Below are 16,796 nucleotides of genomic sequence, written 5' to 3' on the forward strand. Positions count from 1 at the left end.
ATGAATTGGCACAAGCCATTAGAAAAATATAAGAAAAAGGCATAGTTAATAAGTAAATAATAAAAAAGAATAATAAGAAATACTCAATTTACAAAAATAAAGGTAATAAAGAGGAAAGGGGGAGTAAAAAAGAGTTGGTATATGTAAGAAACAAGTAGCAACCTTTAAATCTAATAAATATAAATGGTCTATACATTGAAAGGCAAAGTTTGTCAGGAAATACAACTATAAAGATGTAACTAAAAAGTAGAAGATGGAAAAAGACATATTATGCAAACATGAATCAAAAGAAAGCTGCTGTGTCTATATAAATATTTTTTTAAATCCTCCACATCCTTAAAATAAAAACTAAATTCTTCAAAGCAAAGACTATAACCAAGGATAAAGGAAATATATTAATATGCTATAAAATAAGTATCATGTGTATATCATATATTTCATATATAATAATATATAATAAAATGCATTATATTATAACAATTGGCATATATATATATAGTTGTATTATTATGTCAGGATAAATGAACCCATCAAGCAGACATAATAATCCTGATGTGTATGCGTTTACACCAGAGCTTCAAAGTAAATAAAGCAAAAACTAATAGATGTGAAAAGAAAAAAGAAAACTCTACAACTTTCTGCTTTAGAAAACATAAAGTGGAAGGACAACGTTTACAAAGCATATATTCAATAGGGAACTTGTATCTAGAATATATAAAGGACTCTTACAACTTGGTAATAAAAAGACAGCCTCATTAAAAATGGGCAAAGTATTCGAAAAGACAAATGTATATCTCCAAAGAAAATATACAAATGGCCAAAAAACACTTAAAAAGGTATCAACATCATTAACCATGAGGGAAATGTAAATCAAAGCACAATGAGATACCACTTCATAACCACCCATCTGGATGACTATAATCTAAAGAGCAGAAATATAAGTATTAGTGAGGATGTGGATAAATTGCATCCTTATGCATTGCTAGTGTGAGAGTAAAATGATAGAGACACTTTGGAAAACAGACAGTTCCTCAAAATGTTAGAAATAGAGTTATCATATAACCAGCATCTATCCAAGAAAAACAAAAACACACGCATCCATACGAAACTTACCCATATTTTAGCATTAGTGGAAACAACTCAAATGTTCATGAACAGATGAATAGACAAATGTAATCTAACTATACAATGGAATATTACCTGATCAGCATTTTAAAAGTATTGATAGATGCTACAAAATGAATGAACCTTCAGCATTATGCTAAATGAAAGAAGACAGTCACAGAAAAACATAAGTTGCACAAATTCTATAATATGGAATGTCCAGAATAATCAAATTTACAGAAACAGAAAGTTGGTGAGTGGATGCCTAGGGCTAGGGTGGGGGAGGTTTTAGGGAAGTAGAGAGTGAATGCTAATAGGTACAGATTTTCTTGACCGTTTCCTGACATTGACTGTAAAAATGGTTGCACAACTCTGCGAATATACTACAAATGGTCAAATTGTGTATGAGCACACTTCCTTCTATTGTGCTTCACTTTGTTGTACTTCACAAATATTGTCTGTTTCTTTTAACAAATTGACAGTTTGTGACAGCCCCGAGTCGAGCAAGTCTGTTGGTGCAATTTTCCCAACAGCATGTACTCACTTTGGGTCTCTGTGTCACATTTTGGTAATTCTCTCAATATTTCAAACTTTTTCATTGTTATCATATCTGTTATGGCAATCTGTGATTAGTGATATTTGATGTTACTGCTGTAATTGTTTTAAGGCACCTTGAACCATGCCCATGCAAGAGAGCAAACTCAAGTAACAAATGTTTGTGTGTGTCCCGTCTGCTTCACCAACCTGCGGTTGTCCTGTCTCTTCTTCTCCTATGGTCTCCCCATTGCCTGAGACACAACAATATTGAAATTAGGCCAGTTAGCCCCACTAACTGAATATTTAGCCTCTAAGTATTCAAATGAAAGGAAGAGTTCCACATCTCTCACTTTAAATCAAAAGTGAGACACAATTAAGCTTAGTGAGGATGACATGTTGAAGATGTAGACTGGGCAAAAGCTAGTTGTGTATGCAAAGGAAAAGCTCCTGAAGTAATTTAAAAGTGCAGCTGGGTTCGGTGGCTCAGCCTGTAATCCCAGCATTTTGGGAGGCTGAGGCAAGTGGATTGCCTGAGCCCACATGTTCAAGACCAGCCCAGGCAACTTGGCAAGACCTCGTCTCAACAATAAAATTAAAAAATAGCTGGGCATGGTAGCATGCATCTGTAGTTCCAGCTACTCAGAAGCCTAAGGCAGAAGGATCGTTGGAACCCAGAAGGTCGATGCTGGGGTGGCCGTGTGTTTGCATGCCACTGCACCCCAACCTGGGCGAAGGAGTGAGACTCCAACTCAAAAAAAACCCAAAAAACAAATAAACAAAAAAAGTGTGACTTCAATAAACATACAAATGATAAGGAAGTAAAATAGTCTTATTACTGATATGGAGAAAGTTTCAGTGGTCTGGATAGAAGATCAAACCAGTCATAACATTCCCTTAAGAAAAAGTCCAATCCAGAGCAAGGACCTGACTCTCTTTGGTTCTACAAAGCTGAGAGGGGCCAGGAACCTGCAGAAGACAAGCTGGAAGTTATCAGAGGTTAGTTCATGAAGTTTAAGGAAAGAAGCTATCACTCCATAATATAAAAGTGCAAGGTGACGCAGCAAGTATTGATGGAGAAGTTGCTGTAACAGTCCCCAGAAGATCCAGCTCAGGATCATAGATGAGGGTAGCAAAACACTAAACAACAAATTTTCAAAATAGATGAAACAGACCTGTATTGGAAGAAGCTGCCGCCTGAGATTTTCATAGAGAGGAAGAAGTCAATGCCTGTCTTTAAAGCTTCAAAGGACAGGATGGCTCTCTTGTTAGGGGCTAATGCAGCTGGTGACGCTCAGATGAAGCCAAGGTTCATTTACCTTTTTAAAAATCCTACAGCCCTAAAGAATGATGCTCCATCTACTCTGCTTATGCTTTATAAACAAAACAATAAAGCTTAGATGGCAGTCCATCTGTTTACAACATAGTTTACTGAATGACTATTTTAAGCCCACTGGTGAGAGCTACTGCTCAGAAAGAAAAAAAAAAGAATTTCTTTCAAAATACTATTGTTCATTGACAATGCACCTAGACACCCGAGAGTTTTGACGGAGAAGTACAAGGGGGTAACACTGTTTTCATGCCTGCTAGCACAATCATTCTGCAGCCCATGGATGAAGGAGTAATTCTGACTTTCAAATCTTATTATTTAAGAAATACATATCATAAGAACATAGGTGCCATAGATAATGTTTCCTCTGATGGATCTGGGTAAAATAATTTGAAGAACTCTGGAAAGGGATTCACCATTCTAGATGCCATTAGAACATTCATGATTCTTGGGAAAATATCAAAATGTCAATATTAACAGGAGTTTGGAAGAAGTGTATTTCAACACTCAGGGATGATTTTGAGGGGTTTCAGACTGCAGTAGAGAAAGTAACTGCAGATGTGGTGGAAATAGTAAGAGAACTAGAATTAGAAGTGGAGCCTGAAAATGTGATCTAATTGCTGCAATCACATGACAAAAGTTTAATGTCTGAGGCGTTGTTTCTTGTGAATGAGCAAAGAAAGTAGTTTCTTGAGATGGGACCTACTTCTGGCGAAGATGCTGAAGAACATTGTTGAAATTACAACAAAGGATTTAGAATATAAACAAAGCATGTGCTTTGTTTACACACAATGCTATACCACACTTAATAGACTACAGCATAGTATTAAACATAACTTTTATATGCACTGGGAAACCAAAAATCTGTGTGACTCACTTTATTATTGTGGTGTGGACCAGAACCCATGATATCTCTGAGGTATGCTTGTATTTTAAATAGATCAAGTGTATGTGAATTGAATCTTAATAAGTTGATTTTTCTAAAAATATAATCCAATTAAAAATCCCAGCAGACTTTTTATAGAAACAAACAAACTAATTTAAAAATTTATATGGAAATCCAAAGGAATCAGAAGAGCCAAAATATGTTTTGGAAAGAACAAAATTAAAGGAGCGATCCTCCCTGTTTTTAAGACTTTCTCTAAAGCTGTAGTTGTTGACAGTATTGGCCTAAGGAGAATCACAAAGATCGATGAAATAGGAGACTCCAAAAGCAGTTCTTAGTCCCTTGATAATTAGACATTATCAAATCAAGTTATTTTCAGTGATAGGTGCTAATGTATTTTAATGAGGATAGGATAGTCTTTTTGACAAATGGTACTAGAATTGCATGTGGATATTTAAGAAAATTAACGTTTACTTCAGACTATATACAAAAATAAATTGAAAATGGATTATATACCTAAACAAAGGTTAAAAATTGTAAATGTCTAAAAGGAAATGTGGGAGAAAATCTTAATATTCAGTTAAGCAAATATTTATTAAAGAAAAGTATAAAAAGCATAAAAGAAAACTGAAAAAAATAATAAATTGTATTTCATCAAAATGAATAACTTCTGCCCTTCAGGTCATAAACTGAAAGAAATAATTATAATATATATGTCTGAAAAAAGGCATATAACTAGGATAAGTAAAGAACTGAAACTTCAATACAACCAAAAATTTAAAAATTAATTATAAAAAAATTGAACAGCCATTTCTCACAAAAATATTCAAATGGCCAATAAACATATGAAAAGATTCTTCACATCATGTATGATTAGAAAACTAGAAACCAAAACTACTACCAAACAACTATACAACCATATAATGGTCAAAATTAGAGAGACTAACACCACACCAAGTGTTGGTCTGGATATCAAGCACCTGGAATGCTTAGGTATTGATGTTGGGAGTATAAAATTGTGCAACACTTTAGAAAACAGCCTGGTAATCTATGAAAAAGTCTAATGTACAGTAAATATTCATCCCAACAATTTCACTCCGAGTATTGACCCAAGAAAAATTAAAATATTGGTCCTCACAAAGACTTGTTTGTCAATGTTTATAACAATTTTATAAATAGGCAAACTGGAAATAAATAAAATGTTCAGTAATAGGTAGTGATAGATAAACAAATTATGGCAAAGATACACAACGAAATACTACTTAGCAATTTAAGAAGGAAAGAATTACAGTTCTCCCTTACTTAACAAAGGAGATATATTCTGGGAAATGCATCCTGAGGCTATTTTATTGTTGTGCCAACATTATAGAGTTAACTTACACAAATCTAGATGGAACAGCCTACTGCCTGCCTGCACAGCATGTTACTTGTACTGAATACTGAATACTGTAGGCAATATTAACACAATAGGAAGATTTATGTATCTCAACATATATAAACATAGAAGATGTAACAGTAAAAATATGGTATCATAATCTTATAGGACCACTGTCATAGATGCAGCCTACTGTTGACCAAAACATCGTTAAGAGGCCCATGACTGCACTGATACACAAAGTCACATGAATAAATCTCAGAACATTTTGGTGAAAGAAATCAGACACAAAAGACATAAACTTTATATGAAATTCTAGAAAAGGCAAATCTACACTAGATGAAGGAAAGTAGACAAGTTGTTGCCTGAGTCTAGAAGTGGTGGGGTAGGTTGGACTGAGATGGAGTCCAGGGAAATTCAGGGAGATAATGAAAATGTTTTATACCTGATCATGGTGGTAGACACACAGGCACATAGACATGTCAAAACTAGTTGAAAACCAGGCTCATGGTTCACACCTGTAACCTCAGCACTTTAAAAGGCCGAGGAGGGAGAACCAGGTGTTCAATACCAGCCTGGGCAACATAGCAAGACCTTGTCTCTACAAAAAATTTAAAAATTAGCCAGGCATGGTGGCATGTGCCTGTAGTCCTAACTGCTCAGGAGACTGAGGCAGAAAAATTGCCTGAACCCAGGAGGTCAAGGCTGTGGTGAGCCATGATTGTGCCACTGCACTCCAGCCTGGGCAACAGAGTTAGACTAAAACTCAAAAAAGAAAAAACAAATGAGTTGAAATGTACTCTTAATTCTTATTGTATGGGTCAATAAAGTTAATTTTTAAAATTGCCTTTCTATAACATGAAAAATGATCAGTAACATAGTATAACTTTAAAAAATATGCCATTAGTGATAGCAACAAAAGTAACCAGAAAAAAAGTTTACAAAAGATATGCATAATCTTCATGGAGAAATACTATAAAACTATGTTGAAAGACACTGGAGAAAACCAAGGAAATTGAATGATGCACCATGATCACAGAATTCAAGGCAATCCAATCAAAATCATGATAGGTTTTTTTAAATTGACTATTACATCAAGGTTATAAACTATGTAATACAGAAGATCAAAGATTTTGCTAAAAGAGCAGAGTAGTAATATTTGCTCCATCAGCTATCAAGACATTAGCAAACTATTGTTAGGAAAGACAATGAGGTATAGTTCAAGGGATGACTGGAACCAGAACAAATTGAAGAAGCCAGAACAAACCCAGAACATGCGAAAACTTAATTTAGGTTAGAATGGGATTGCAAATCAATGTGGAATGAATAAACTGTTTAATTGCTTACCCAAATAGGAAAAAAAAATGCCATCAGATCATTACTTTCACCATAAACCCCAGATAAATTCAAGATTAACATGTGAAGAAAACTATTATACTTTAAGAAGAAATGTAAGTAATTATCTTCATGACTTAGAGAATAATTTCTTAAACAAAACAGAGCATGGTGTAAAAACAAAATAAACTTTATTTATTGAAGAAATTTACAAACAAAAAATTAGCAGAACACACATAATCCCTCAAGTTCTCAACAGTTCACTGAGTGGCATGCTTAGGTGAGGCACAGAGAGTACTCCAGGACAGGGACCCAACCCCCAAATGCTATACTTATATAGACAGGTGATTGGTTATAGGGAGAGTTTCCTACAAGAGGAGTGGCTGAGTCAGGAAGGGAGTTTCTTGGCTCAAGGGCTTGGAACGTTCCATTATTCTTTTTTTTTTTGAGTCGGAGTCACACTGTTGCCCAGGCTGGAGTGCAGTGACACACTCACGGCCACCACAGACTCAACCTGCTGGGCTCAGATGATCCTTCCACCTCAGTCTTCCAAGTAACTGGAACTATAGGCATGCACCACCACACCTAACTAATTTTTTTTTTTTATTGTAGAGATGAGGTCTCACCAAGTTGCCCAGGCAGGTCTCAAGCCCGTGAGCTCAGGCAGTCCTCTCACCTCAGCCTCCCAAAGTGCTGGGATTATAGGCGTGAGTCACAGTGCCCAGCCCACTGTTCTTTATTCACCCTTCTTAGCCAACTCTCCACTGAGCTACTGAAAGGGACTCGGAAACAAATTCCAGGACCATCCAAAATTATCTTTCCTCAGTGTGCAGAAGCCACAGGGCTTTATCTTGAGCAAGTAGCTGACTGCCGTAGAGCTGACTGTCTATAGTACAGGAAAGACCTTTGACTTGGTGATAGCTGGATGGATGGGGACAAAAAAAGAGAAGGGTTGGTGATGCCATAGAAGATGCCAATGAAAGGAAGAGGAGGCATAGATCATGGCGGAGGGCCCCACGGTGCAGGAAGAGACAGCACACACAGAAAGAATCCTTCTCATTTTCTCTGATATTGACACTTCACCATGTCAGAGCAACCCTTTAAGAAACCAGGACTGCTAAAATTTACTTTCAAGTGTATTATTTAGTAATCATTTATCCCAATTACAGAAGCAAATACATACATGTTTGTGGAAATGTATAAAAAACATAACAGTAAGAAAAAGAGTATTAACTAAAAAATAAATCTGTTCACCCCAAGACAAGCAGTGCTAAAAGACATATATACATATTTATCTGTTTGCAAGGATGTTTCTTAAGTAATTTGATACATGGCTTTTCAAAAAGTCTGTTCATTTGTTACTTTAATATGCTGCCATTTAATAAATATTCCATATCTTAAAAAGAAAGAAAGAAAGAAACCAAGATCGGCTGGGCTTGATGGCTCAGCCTGTAATCCCAGCACTTTGGGAGGCTGAGGTGAGTGGATTGCCTGAGCCTGTGGGTTCAAGACCCACCTAGACAACTTGGTGACCCTTGTCTCTATAATAAATCAAAAATTAGCCAGATGTGGTAGCAGGCACATGTAGTTCCAGCTACTTGGAAGGCTAAGGCGAAAAGATCGGCAGAGCCCAGCAGGTCAAGGTTGCAGTGACCCGGAGCGTGCCACTGTACTCCAGTCTGGGCAACAGAGTGAGACTCCAACTCAAAAGAAAAAGAAAAAAAAAAGAAACCAGGATCAAATTCTTAGCTGTTTTGGATGGAAGCTGGTTTGATGGGGAGAGGAGAATCATCTGCTCAGAAAGAAACTAGACCTTGGGAAGGAGAAAATTGTAAAATAGGAACTTTAAAGTTTGGGAGACACTCTGAAGAGAATGTCTAAGAGTGAAAAGCAAACTAAGAAGCCCAAAGCTGAAGCAGCAGCAAGTGGTTGGAGACTGAGAACCAGGCAGTGGTTGTAAAAGAGGTAGAAGGGGTCAGATTGATCCTCAGGGATCTGGGCATGTTTGAGATGGAGAATAAATAAATGAAAATATTGATTACTGCCAAATGAGACCAATAGGAAGTAACCAGGAATTGTTATAATGAGGGCATCTATAGGCATGGGCATGTTTGAGAATGGAGAAACATTCTCCATTCTGGAAATGGCAGACAGCCCAACTGAGGATGAGAGGGCAAGACTCCAGGTGCTGTAGACGAAGAGTGACCGATGACCTGACGTGGTGATGTCCATCAGCCTCCTGAAGGTTACTGACAGTGAAAAGGGAAGTGATCTAGCCAGTACATTAGTATTGCACAGCATTTTAACTTTGCTTGTATGCTTTATCTTAAACCAAACAGAAATTACTCCTACACTCTGTGAGAATAGCCATTTCATGTGCTGCCAGTAATGATTCATGTTTTTGCTCTGAAATCCTCTTGTTAGAGCAAAGGGGAAGCTAGTTTTCCCAGCAAAACTAGGAATAAGGAAGTTGATTTTCATGATCATAACCTACCTGGGTTTCTGCCCAAAGTAAGCTTTGCCAGGAAATTATAAAGGTCATGGAGACTCATAAACTAAATTAACTATGAAAATGTTTGCCTAAACTTAAAAAAATTTTGGTTTTAGGTTTTTGTTTGGGGTTTTTGTTTGTTTGTTTGTTTTGTTTTCAGTAGAGCTGGGGGTCTCACTATGTTGTCCATGTTGGTCACAAACTCCTGACCTCAAGTGATCCTCCCACTTCAGCTTCCCAAAATGCTGGGATTACAGGTGTGAGCCACCATGTCCAGCCTGTTTTCAGGTATTTTCAAACAGAGACAATTACCACAAAATACTCAGAAGTGAATCCTTCTTTATGGCCATGAGTTTCTACTGAATCCATACTTGAATCAGTATGAAAACTGCTTAGTTGAGTGGCCAGGTCCAAAGCCAGAGACGAGCATGGCAGGGTCCTTCTTCACCCCTCCTTGTCTCCTTCCCACTCTTCACTATCTCCTTACTCCTTACAATTGTCTTTCCCTATTTTTTTTTTTGAGTTGGAGTCTCTCTGTCGCCCAGACTGGAGTGCAGTGGCCACTCCCGGCCACTGCAGCCTCGACCTGCTGGGCTCTGGCGATCCTTCTACCTCAGCCTTCCAAGTAGCCGGAATTACAGGCATGTGCTACCACGCCCGGCTGATTTTTTAATTTATTGTAGAGATGAGGTCTCGCTGCCCAGGCGGGTCACAAGTCTTTCCCTATTTCATTTTGTATTTCTCATCCCTCTGCCCTGGTTACTGCTAGACACTGCGGGGCATTTCATTCTTGGTTCTCAAAAGCAACAGCTTTGTAATGCTGATGAACTATCACAGGGATTATTGTTCTCAGATGTCATGTGATGAACTCTCACGCTGTGTTTATATTCCCTGAGTTTCCGCACATTGAAGTGAGGGTATTGAAATGGAAGAACGCAGAGAAAAAAGGTAGATTATTTACTGACAGCAAATAATATTTGATAATTGTTACAGTCGCGGTAGTAAGAATTTGTTATTATTTTAACTCCCATTTGGATGAATGCTTCTGTGCCACACATCATGCTAATATGTTTTCCATATTTTGTCTTTAATATTCACAACACTTGAGGCAGGTAAGAGAGGAAACTGAGTTTCAGAAAGGTTAATTAACGTGCACAGATTCACAGAACTAAAAGGTAACTGAGCCAGCATTGTTTGGCTGCAAAGTCCTATTCTTCCCACTTCAGCATCATTTAAACTTCCCATTCTAGGCAAGAAAGACATGTAAGGAGACCTGGACATATAAGGAGACCCGAAATTAAAATGCTGATATGACTCAGGCTCTTTCATTACTTCCCAGAAAGACAATTTTGTATACTTTCTTTCACCACACATGAGAAAAGATCAAAATTTTCAGCCAGGCTTGGTGGCCCAGCCTGTAATCTCAGCACTTTGGGAGGCCAAGGTGAGAGGATTGCCTGAGCCCGGGTGTTCAAGACCAGCCTGGGCATCTTGGTGAGACCTCATCTCTGCAAGTCATAAAAACTAGCCAGGCATGGTGGCATGCATCTATAGCTCCAGCTACTTGGAAGGCTGAGGCAGAAGGATCACCTGAGCCCAGCAGGTTTAGGCTGTAGTGGCCGTGAGCGTGCCACTACAAGAGTGAGACTACAAGAGTGGACAAGAGTGAGACTCCAACTCAAAAAAAAGATCAAACTTTTTCAGGTTCTAATTTTACACCATTTTCAAATGACTATCTTTACTTTCTACTTTTATATTACCTATCTCTAAAAATAGTAAGCACCTGCTATGATCTGAATGTTTGCTTCCTCCCACCTCCCCAACTTCATCTGTTGAGGTATTAGAAGGGAGGGCCTTTGTGGGGGTGATTAAGTCACAAGGGTGAAGTCCTCATGAATGGGATTGGTACCCTTATAAAGGAGACCTCAGAGAGCTGCCTCATCCCTTCTACTATGTAAGAGCACAGCTAGAAGGTGTCATCTCTAAAGGAAAGGGACCTCGCCAGACACTGAGTCTGCTGGCACCTTGATCTCGGACTTCCCAACCTTCAGAACTGTGAGAAATAAGCGTTTGTTTTTTTATAAGCCACCTGGCTTATGGTATGTTGTTACAGTACCCCAAATGAACTAAGAAAGCACCTCTTATAAATTCTGTACTGGATGTCTCCAAAATTATCTGGATATTTTAATTTTCTTCTTATAACTTAAAGTTGAAAGATAAAGGCCATATATGTTAACATTTGTTTTAAATAGCCTAGATTGTTCAATACAAGTAAGGATATAAAATAAAACCCAGATCATTTATTCCTGATGAATTCCAACTATCGTGATTAACAAGTCACTTCCATTCCTAAGTTCGTGTGAGGTAGGCTTCCAGAGCACTCAGGATCCTCTCCAAGGTAAAACCCCTCATTTTGACAGTTCTCATATGAAATGCCTCCTACTCGTTTTCTTTTTGATTTTTGATGCCAGCTGATGCCACGGGCAACGATAGGACTAACTCAGCATTGACTCAGAGGAGGTTACTTAATGGTCCTATAGTTCATTTTGGTGGTTTATGAAGAAGAAAGAGGGGACTGCCCGTTGTTTTCATTTTGTCTCAGCTGGGGCCAAGATTCTGGTCAACCAGTAGCACAGTAGGTAAAAACCCAGTAGATAGCTGGAAAAACACTTGTTTGGGGGTCTTTGGGCACTAAAATGAGAAGTTGGCTAAGTCAGTAATTTTGAAGTCAGCATTTTGGCCTGTAGAAACAAACTATTACATGCAAATGGCATTTGCTAATCAGCAATTACTTTGTGAATCTTTGTGTGTGTGTGTGTGTGTGTGTGTGTGTGTCTGTGTTTTGAGCTGGAGTCTCACTCCATCACCCAGGCTGGACTGCAGTGGCACGCTCACAGCCACCCCAACGTCGACCTGCTGGGCTCTGGTGATTCTTCTGCCTCAGCCTTCCAAGTAGCCAGAACTACAGGCGCGCGCTCCCACACCCAGACAATTTTTTTTGTGTGTGAGTTGGAGTCTCACTCTGTCACCCAGGCTGGAGCACAGTGGCATACTCACGGCCACCTCAGCTTCCACCAGCTGGGCTCAGGCAATCCTTCTGCCTCAGCCTTCCAAGTAGCTGGAAATACAGGTGCATGCCACCAGGCCCAGCTAATTTTTTTTTTTTTTTTTATTGTAGAAACGAGGTTTCACCAAGTTGCCCAGGTTGGTCTCGAACCCATGGACTCAGGCAATCCTCTCACCTCGGCTTCCCAAAGTGCTGAGATTACAATTTTTGATTTATTGTAGAGACGAGGTCTCGTCAAGTTGCCCTGGCTGGTCTCGAACCCACGGGCTCAGGCAATCCACTCGCCTCGGTCTCCCAAAGTGCTGGGCCGACAGGCTGAACCACCGAGCCTGGCCCTACTTTGTGAGTCTTAAAACAACAGTAGGAAGATCTACTGGAAGGTCACTATTAGCTGGAGTCAGTATGATGTGAATTTAATAAAACTGGTTTTCTTATAACTCTAATTTCTGTACTCTTCATGATCTCTGACCTGGCCCAAATTATTGAGGTTTTACCAAAAGTATGATGTCTGTTCTATGCATCAGCTTTCTGGGAATTTGGAGAGGATGTTTGTGTTTCTCTTACCGAAAACGATGCTCCATCGAATCTGCATAGCTGAAATTCCTGCACCTTGACCCAGTGTTGCAAAGAAGGCCTTGGACGAAGGGGAGAACGCCCCGGCTGGGCAGATCCCGAGGCTGCAAGTAACCTGGATATAGATGCAAGCAAGAAATGAGTCTGTATACCTGCTGCCACAAAGGTAATTCCTGCTGAGTTAGAATTGTAAGATGTAGCATCAAAAAAGTGCTGAGATTACATCAAAGTACTGAGATTACAACTTTTGATTTATTGTAAAGACGAGGTCTCGCGAAGTTGCCCGGGCTGGTCTCGAACCCACGGGCTCAGGCAATCCACTCGCCTCAGCCTCCCAAAGTGCTGGGATGACAGGGTGAACCACTGAGCCTGGCCCTACTTTGGGATAAAATACAATAATATTTTTAACCCTGTTATTAATTTAAAGAAATCTGAGAATGTAGGCAAAAAATAAAAAATTCCTTTATATCTAACACCTTTCCCCAGTGTCAGCTCTCAGTCTTCACAGCAGAATGACTCTGAGTGGCCCAGCTGCATGGTGTGCTAGCTTCCCCAGGAAACACCTCTGACACACACCAAGCCTCCAGACACAGCCCACTCTCAGCAAGCTACAGGCCCAAAGAATGAGCATAGATGCTTCTACCCAAGAAAATTTAGGAGTTTTTAGTTGGGGCAAAAATTTCAAGTTTAATACAACTTGAATTCTTAAATGTTGAGTATAGTTGCTAAATATCACATAAAGCACCAAAAAAAAAAAAAAAACAAGAAAAACGTTTTTCTACATTGGATAGGACTTCTCAGGACAAACGCTGCTACAATAAACCACTTTCGCTGAGAAAGCATTGTTCACACACGCCTCAACCATCTCTCCCCTCACACCACCAGATGATGGGAGTAGTGGGGATACGGATGATGGCAGGCAAATTGAAAGGGACTAACTTAATATGCTGTAGCTCATAAAACCCTGGTGACAGCCTTTCCTCTCAAGACTGTTTTGGCCTGGGAGATCATCTTACACTACAGAATTCGAAGACCCACTATGTTCAGCAATTAGTGCAATGCTTTAGCACATAAGACATTCACTAAATGTTTGACGAATGACTGTGTGGAAAATACATGAACAGGCTCTTAGCTAAGAAGGTAGATGGAGCTCTTAGAAGAAGACACGTGGTCCGGGATCACTATTAGCTATAAATTATCATGTATATTTAACCACCTGTCCCGGCCCAGTGGCAATCAGTACAAAAACAAAACAAAATAAAACAAAATCCTTCATTTCGCTTGAAATTACCAAACAACTTCTTCAAGTTGAAGGCAAACTGCTAAAGGTAATGACTTCTCTAGACCTTACTTTGCCTTTTTCTTTATACCTTAAATCCTCTCAAGGTCCAACTTGACAGCCTTGTTGCTGATACTGGCTGCAATGCTATGCCCTTGTTTATATTTGGTGAAAACTTGCTCCCCTGTATTTCCTGCAGGTATTCTCTTTTTATAAAACAAATAACTTATATTGTGTATTAAAAAAAGACACATGATTCAATTCACTAAGATAGAAAACCATAAAGGGATGTGGAGTTATCTCCCAGGTAGTAATAAAAGGTGCATTTCCCTGGCATAACTTCTGTGTCCTGTCTTTCTCAGGAACATATCCAGAATGGGAGTCCCCGTAGTGGGGCGATCAGTGGGCCAGAGATTTTGAGCTAAGTAGTTTTATAAACAATTTGTCTCCAAGACTAAAGATTGCTGTGGTAGCTTTAGACCACCTTGAAACACAACCGAGTGTAATGGACCTGAACATCCCATGGAACACAATTAAAAATATGTTTACAATCTCCATCTTACAGATGAGGATGCTGAAGCTTACAGATGTGTCTTTTCACAAATCATGCACATCCAATGACTCCAAGATGAACACTCGTTCCACCACACCTTACACCAACCCCGGGAACAGCCCTGGAACGGAGATGCCTGTCCAGTACACCAATATTAACAGGACCCAGCTGGGACCCAGAGCACTTCCCAGGTCCTCAGGGTCCCTGATCACTTCTCCCCAGGTCTTTCGAAGGAGGAACACAATCGCAGCTCAGCACTGCCCCGACACTGGGGTTCATATTCCTGCTTAGCTCGAGGGAGTAGCAGGCCCCTGGGCGTGTCCTGGCCTCATCTCCCATGCATATAGAGTCTGCACAGAACACAGGCGATCACAAGCCTCACGGACGATCACAAATAGTATTTCGCTCAGGCAGATAGAGAAGTAAATCTTCTCAAGCTTCCATTGTTAATCTCCCAGAGGACTTGAAAGGAAATTTTACTTTTCTAGGCTAAGAATCTTAACTTTAGAAGATTGTTTATTCCAAGTGAAAATATTCATATGTGCAGTCTTAGGCTTCATTCTGAAATCCTAGCATCCACTTAGCCTTTTCTAAGATGTTTTCCGTCAGAGCACAAGAAGGGGAGCCCGCTCTTCCCACGTTAAGATAGGAACAGAACATCCTTAGGTAGTTCACACAGTAGCAACTTCAGACATCAGCAACAGTCCCCAGCTAGCGATGAAAGGTGCATTACCCTGGCATGACTTCCATGTTCCATCTCTCTCAGGAACATGTCGGGAATGGTGGCTGCCACAGTGGGGTGTTCAGTGGGTAAGAGAATGAGAATTCTTGCCCTGGACACACTTCGTCTCCAAGACTTAAGATCTAGCGTGGACCCTCCCTCATCCTCTGCAGAACAGTAAAAGGCATGAGGGAGGGCCGGCATTTGTTGGTTATCTCCTTCGTGCCAGGCCCCGTGCCAGGCCCTGTGCCAGTTGCCTGCTCATGATTCGTTTCCTCACCCACTCCTTGCAACATCCCTCAGAAGCAGGGAAACTAGCTGTCTTTGGAGAGAAGAATCTCACAGAGGTTGTGCCCTGTGCCCACAGAGCTGGTGGGTAGCAAGATAAAGCTTCAACGTGCGGTCCTTAAACCGACTGTGACTCTGGACTCCTTGAGTCTAAGCCTTCCCCTCCTAAGCATGCCCTCTAGGAAACATTTCCAGTGTTTCTTAGGCCTACGCTTGTTTGGCTTGTACTCCTGATAAATGTTGAAGGAATGGATGGAAACGTTGAGGACATGAAACATTATAAGCTGCTCTTTCCATGTGGCAGGACTGGCCAGGTGCCACACTGGACTGCTCCGTTATTTACAACGGAAGAATTCACAATTTTATGTGAGCCACTACCAACTCAGGGTTCTTACCAGTCCTGGATGTCGTATTATCCACTAGCTCCATGCGAGCTTTCATCCCCCTGCTGTACCTGTTTCTCCTGCACAGTGAGCCTGGTTTCCTAACATTTGCCTCTGCCTTCCTCACTGTTCCCGACTCTTCAGGCCACTACAGTCTGTCCCCACTCTGTGTCCCACCAGCCACTGAAACTCCCCAGGCAACTTGTCAACCCTTGCCTTATCTACCTAGAAGCACCTCCTATCACTGCTACGCCTTCTTCTTTAAACACTTCCCCCAAAACTTTACACTCTCTTCGTTTTCCCATGAACACTCTGGCAGCCCCTCACGGTCCCCTCTGCCTGTCCTTCGAATGTGCTCTTCTTGTGGCCTATCCTCTGGATGCTTCTCCTTCTTAGGTGTCCTCATGTACGCACTTCCCAACTCATAATTCGATTGACTGAACCACTCAGCCTGGTGGTCTCACAGGCCAGCATGACCACACTGAGCACAAGTCCCCTTTCATCCTGAGCCCCTTGAGTTCAGTGAGAGTGAGCTGTCCTTCAAGGTGGCTGGGTAAGAGGCCTTCCTCTTCTCATGCATTGAGTTGTTGTGACTCTTAGTCCTACCTCCTTTGTGTCTCTTGAATCTGCCCTCCTACCCATTTCAGGGCACCACCATCTCTTGCCTGGTTACTCAGAGCTCCACAAATTGAGCTTGCATTCTCCAGTGTTGCTCTCCCCTCACCCCAAATTCAACCTTTGCCAGATTCCAGAATGTGACCCCTAAATGCCCATCTTATTATGATTTGCCTGGAGCCCCTCCATGGTTCCTCAGTGCTCTTTAAGGGTTCACCATCCTGCAGTTGAAGATCATCAAACCGAAACAAAGAACTGAATA

At 40.4% G+C, this 16,796-nt stretch overlaps 1 protein-coding gene across 1 annotated transcript in view; it reads right to left on the bottom strand.

The window, feature by feature from the left end:
• Positions 1 to 16,796, bottom strand: part of ABCA13 (ATP binding cassette subfamily A member 13) — a gene marked incomplete at its 3' end in the record, with an annotated part of 147,999 nt that overhangs the window by 107,868 nt on the left and 23,335 nt on the right. The window contains exon 3 of the mRNA XM_008051823.1: positions 12,687 to 12,810. Coding sequence (XP_008050014.1) covers positions 12,687 to 12,810 — 124 coding nt within the window. The remainder of the gene's footprint in view (positions 1 to 12,686; positions 12,811 to 16,796) is intronic.

Source organism: Carlito syrichta, unplaced genomic scaffold (genome assembly GCF_000164805.1).
Source record: "Carlito syrichta isolate Samal-C Ts95f unplaced genomic scaffold, Tarsius_syrichta-2.0.1 Scaffold236645, whole genome shotgun sequence".
Taxonomy (NCBI): Eukaryota; Metazoa; Chordata; class Mammalia; order Primates; family Tarsiidae; genus Carlito; species Carlito syrichta.